The sequence below is a fragment of the Limulus polyphemus genome, unplaced genomic scaffold, assembly GCF_000517525.1.
Source record: "Limulus polyphemus unplaced genomic scaffold, Limulus_polyphemus-2.1.2 Scaffold2272, whole genome shotgun sequence".
In the NCBI taxonomy this organism is placed as follows: domain Eukaryota; kingdom Metazoa; phylum Arthropoda; class Merostomata; order Xiphosura; family Limulidae; genus Limulus; species Limulus polyphemus.
In genome coordinates, this window is record NW_013667882.1 from 199,643 (window position 1) to 204,842 (window position 5,200).

General features: G+C 31.8%; 1 protein-coding gene across 1 annotated transcript in view; it reads right to left on the reverse strand.

Annotated features, from left to right (window-relative positions):
* Positions 1 to 704: 704 nt before the first annotated feature.
* LOC106466480 (SPARC-like) overlaps positions 705 to 5,200 on the reverse strand; it is a gene marked incomplete at its 5' end in the record, with an annotated part of 6,439 nt that continues 1,943 nt past the window's right edge. Inside the window, 3 exons of the mRNA XM_013926772.2 lie at positions 705 to 1,232; positions 2,576 to 2,724; positions 4,600 to 4,810. Coding sequence (XP_013782226.1) covers positions 1,180 to 1,232; positions 2,576 to 2,724; positions 4,600 to 4,810 — 413 coding nt within the window. The remainder of the gene's footprint in view (positions 1,233 to 2,575; positions 2,725 to 4,599; positions 4,811 to 5,200) is intronic.

Below are 5,200 nucleotides of genomic sequence, written 5' to 3' on the forward strand. Positions count from 1 at the left end.
ATTCAGCAGTATCGTGTATTTACTTAAATTGTTTTAACTACCATATTAACATGAACTGAAAATAGTTATATATATATATATATATATATAAACTGACTGCAGGTCACATTAGTCATGAATTAAGGAGTTGGTCAATATTGCATATATGACTCAGCACATGATATTTCACCCGCCAGAATAATATGTGACAGTTGAATGCAAATGGTAGATATATTTTACAGCCGATGTTTTCAAGTCGTGAAATATTTATTTAAAATAACTTGAAGGTGAACACGAATTACACTTGTTCAGAATTTTACGACAAATTCCTGGCCAATCAGAATTTTACGACAAACTCCTGGCCAATCAGAATTTTATGACAAACGCCTGGCCAATCAGAATTTTACGGCAAACTCCTGGCCAATCAGAATTTGCTCGAAAACGTTCACTCGTCAGAGCGATATCCGTAGCAGTAACGATGCATGTGAAAAAACAATTTTCGCGTGATAATATTTATTATTTGGATGATTTACTGTTTACGATTTTAACGAAAAAAATGGGACCCAAGTTTTAAGATTTGAAAACCAGAATATGTCTCACAGCTTCAAAATGTGGAGCGCGTTTCTATGGCCTGCCAACACAAATAAAAATGAAGACAAATTAATTGTAAAATTCTTTAATAATAACCTTTAAATGTATCATAAAGTACTCAGGAAAATTAAAGCTTGGGGGAAAAAATATTTATTGAGATAATTCAGGATACAATGCAAGAACAATTATTATTTAATTACAGTTATCATGCATTAGGTTATCAATTGATTAAATTAATAAACTACTAGTTTCTGGCATTAAGAATTATGTAATTTCAATTAGAATAATTGTCACACTCTTCATAGACGGAAATATAGAACACTCAATGTACCAAAAATTCTTGGGTTCCTTTTAATGATCTTGTTTACGTAATGGAATTTTAACCTAGATGTCCTTACGGAACAGTAACATAACACATTTATATATTAACACCTGAAGTCTTGTAGAAAAGCTGTAAGTATTTTCATATTAAAGAACACAGAAAGAAATTAAGCAATAAACTTAGTAATTTCATAGAATTATTGCCGTGTTTGGTGATTTAGGGCATTGTCTTGATTTCATAAACAATCCATTTCTTGTTGTTGTTTGTTTGTTTTTTCTGTAGCGTTGTTATTCTTTATTTCGACTTCCATGTACTGCTGCACATTTGTCTTGAATTTCGTCTGGAAAGACAGGAGAGAGAAAACGTTACAACTACAAGAAAAAACACAGTCTTACAAATATAGGAAAATCAGTCCATACTCTGGTGGAAAATTTTAAAATTACAATAAAAACAGTTTGTACTTCGATAGAAAACGTTAAAACAAGAAAATAATCTATATTCAGCATTTACATATCAATGTTAACAAATTGCACCTAAGTTAATCTTTGTAGTATTACTATTAGTATTACACTATCTTATGATTTATACAGTAATTCTGTAATATTGTCGATTAAAATGTTGATCTCTAACAGAAAGACTTTAAATTGAAAAGTTTCTAAAAATCAGTTCCTCAAATACTTTAAAAGTTCTTAATGAAAACCCGTTAAGCATTTCCTATATTCATCGAAGTAGGCATTAGTAAAGAATTATCACTATATTTAATCGGAAGGCCTAAACGTTACCCATATCAGCTTCTATCTAGCTGAAAAAAATTCCTAACCCTAATCTTACATTCTGCCTTTTATTTTTCTTGCTTAGGTGTTCCGAACAGGCCTAATTAAGACCAGGTGACAACGTCTGTATTAATTCATATTATTTTCCAGATCATTTACATTTTTTTTTAAACGAAAATCATTTCAATAAGCCAGACAAACCTGATAACTACTAAAGAAAATGCTTTAAGTTTAACCATAGAAACAGTCATGAGTTTACCGACATTTAAAAACAAAGTTCTGAGCTATTTATGCACCAAATTTCTTGTGAGCTTATGATAAAAAAAAAACCCAACAATATTGCATTTATTCTCGCTAATTAGTGCTGTGGTACATGTTCCCTAAAACCAGTAACTTGGAGGAAAAAGACGTTGGTATCTCCTATATTTTAGAGTTAATATTTTGTTTAACTAAAGTAACGAGTCTTTTGTTTGAAAAATACGGCTTTTACCAGGTGATTAAAACTGGTGTACATACATACATAACTTGTCCAACTTTAAAGCCTGGAGTATAATAATATTGTTATAACGTTTTTCTTTTGTTTTTGAAAATTTAATAAATATTTACTGCGATCTCTTAAAGCCTTTTGTCTTTCTTTTTTACTATATTATTCATATGTTACGAGGTTTTATTTTTTTAATTTTATTAATTAACAAAGTTTCATTTTGAAAACCTTTTTTTTTTCTCTCTCTCTTTTACATCATATTTAGTTTCCAGTACTGAAAATCGGTACACAAACTTTGGAGTCAAATATTTTAAAGATCCTGTTAAAATATACACCTACTTAGTTAAGTAATGCAGGTGCGTTCTACTACCCACGTGATATATTCTTTACTTGTTTCTATTTATATGAAAAGGATAAAATACTTACTGTCTTTTAGTCCAAGACAAAGTCCCCACTCGGACAGAGTTATAGACTGATCATCGTCAGCATCGCAAGCGTCTAAAAAGGGAGAGATACAATGTTCCATGGAAAGCAGTGGAGCTCGGATTGGGAAAAGCTCCTGACGTGAAATAGTTCTGGAATCACGGATTACGTAAAATATTGAAAAGTGGGTCAGAAGATCATCAGAGCACAAAAACACACAAAACAGTACAATATTACATTAATGTAACATAATGTTACTATACTAAAACAAACGATAAAACATCAAGTTAGTAGGACAAAATGTGCTCATTTGAAAAAATAAATTATTGTTGTTAGGAAAAAAAAACAACACTTGTACACTTAAACAGGAAGATATCATGTAACAGAACCATTATGCACGAAAAAATAACAGTAAAATATAGAAGTGGAACACGATATGCACTTAAAAAGTAAAATATGTGCACACAAAACTGTAAAACATAATGTTAGTGGAACCTTTAACGTGTCAAAAACGACAAAGTATGCGAGTGAAATATAAGCTGTACAAATAAAGCAATAAAATATAATGTTAGCGTAAAACACAGAATGGAAAGCATAATTTGAACGGAACACTGTGTCTCCACTAAATGGCCAAATTTAAAATTTGCCGAAACAGAGCACATAAAAAGGGGAAGAATTATCGGAAGAAACTATACACATGAACATCAATGTTTTTATTTAAATGATTCAATTCCACTTCTCAAGCCTAAAGACAAGTATTAATTGAAATGTTTAAATCTATCATTAAAGAATCGTAAGAAAACGTTAGTTACTGCAAGACTTTTCGTAAGACAATAACAGTATTATCATTAGTAAGCAAAATTTCGAATAACCCTTGTTTAAACCGATTAGTGCCCTCCAGTGGAGTTCTGCGGACTTACAACTCTAAAAACCGGGTTTCGATACCAGTTTTGGACAGAACACAGATAGCCCATTGTGTAGCTTAGAGCGTAACTACAAACAAACAAAACCGTATTAGATTTAACTTTTTAAAAAGTACCTCATTAACTATTGTTTTAACTCAGTTAATAGAACGCTCGCTTGGTGTGCGAAAGGTGCGAGGTTCGATACCATTCGTGAGAGACATTAAAATTGGGTTACTGCAAAGTTAATACTGCAACTACAATTCTGTTGAAAGATATACATGTTTTAATGTCACAACTCTGACTAAATCAGTATTACTAGAGCAACTATTATTGAATAAGTTATAAAAGCGCAACTCTGACCGAATAAGCTTTAAAAACACACAATTCTGACAAGATAAGTTTTAACAGCACAAATGTGATTGAACAGCACATTTCTGACTAGTCAAGTTGTTGTAGCACATCTGTGATTGAACAATACATTTCTGACAAGTCAAGTTGTTTTAGTAGTACAACTGTGATTGAACAATACATCTCTGACAAGTCAAGTTGTTTTAGTAGCACAACTGTGATTGAACAATACATCTCTGACTAGTCAAGTTGTTGTAGCACAACTGTGATTGAACAGCACATCTCTGACTAGTCAAGTTGTTTTAGTAGCACAACTCTGATTGAACAGCACATCTCTGACTAGACAAGTTGTAGTGGCACAGCTCTGTCCTGTCTTATTTATCTATCATGTTACATTATGGGTTATTTCAGAATTTTATGCGTTTTTTTTCAGTTCTTTTTAAGTCAGCAGCCAGTTTTATATTACCCTTTCTGCATTCACTGACAATTCGTTAAATAACACTTGAAATCGTCGAGTTATTTTAAAAGACGTTTTTGTTCGTTGTGATTTTGTTTAATAAACAAAATTATATATTATTCTACTATCCGTATTGAAAGAAACAATATAAAAGAAACTACTTATTTTTTTATAGTCTCGATGAATTCTAATTCAGAATATTACGCGAAACACATTCTTAAGAATAATTCACTTGATATACCAAAAATTTCTTTTTTGTGTGATAATATTCATTCGTAATTAATTAATATTTTGTGTAATTTGTACTAATACATTACCTATCTTCTGGATGTGAGTCTAGGTCGCAAAACTTCCAAATAACAGAGTTCACCCACTTGAGACTGAGATCTTCCTCCGCCCTCCTCTCTAACTCTGTGTAATATTGGTTCAACTCCTCTCTATGGGCCAGGTCTTGCATCACAGCAAACAGCCATTCGCGCATGCGTCGAGGAAAATCAGCCATGTCATCTTCGGAACATTTAGGGATTTCTGATTCAATAAAATGATGGAAAAAGTTCAAATAAGCGGTGACTATTAATGATACGTTCAAAACGTGAAACATCACTTAAACATAACTTGTATTTCGTAAGCTAATAATACCAACTTTTTTTTTCACTTTGAAACCTAACAGTTCTTAAGTCTCATTTTGCTTAACTTTGATGCATGGAAATGTTAGTGATTACAAGAATGTACATTAAAACTGGCTCCATGTTTGAAGAGGCAACTGGCATTCAGTAAGGAACGACTGAAACCAGAACATTTTAAATGATAGGAACAAACTATGTCATCTTTAAATGAAAGTTTGGGGGGGGGGGGTTCAAAGGTAAAACTTGCACTTTTCTACACAGTGTAAAAAAAAACTAAGATACCAAAACCTCA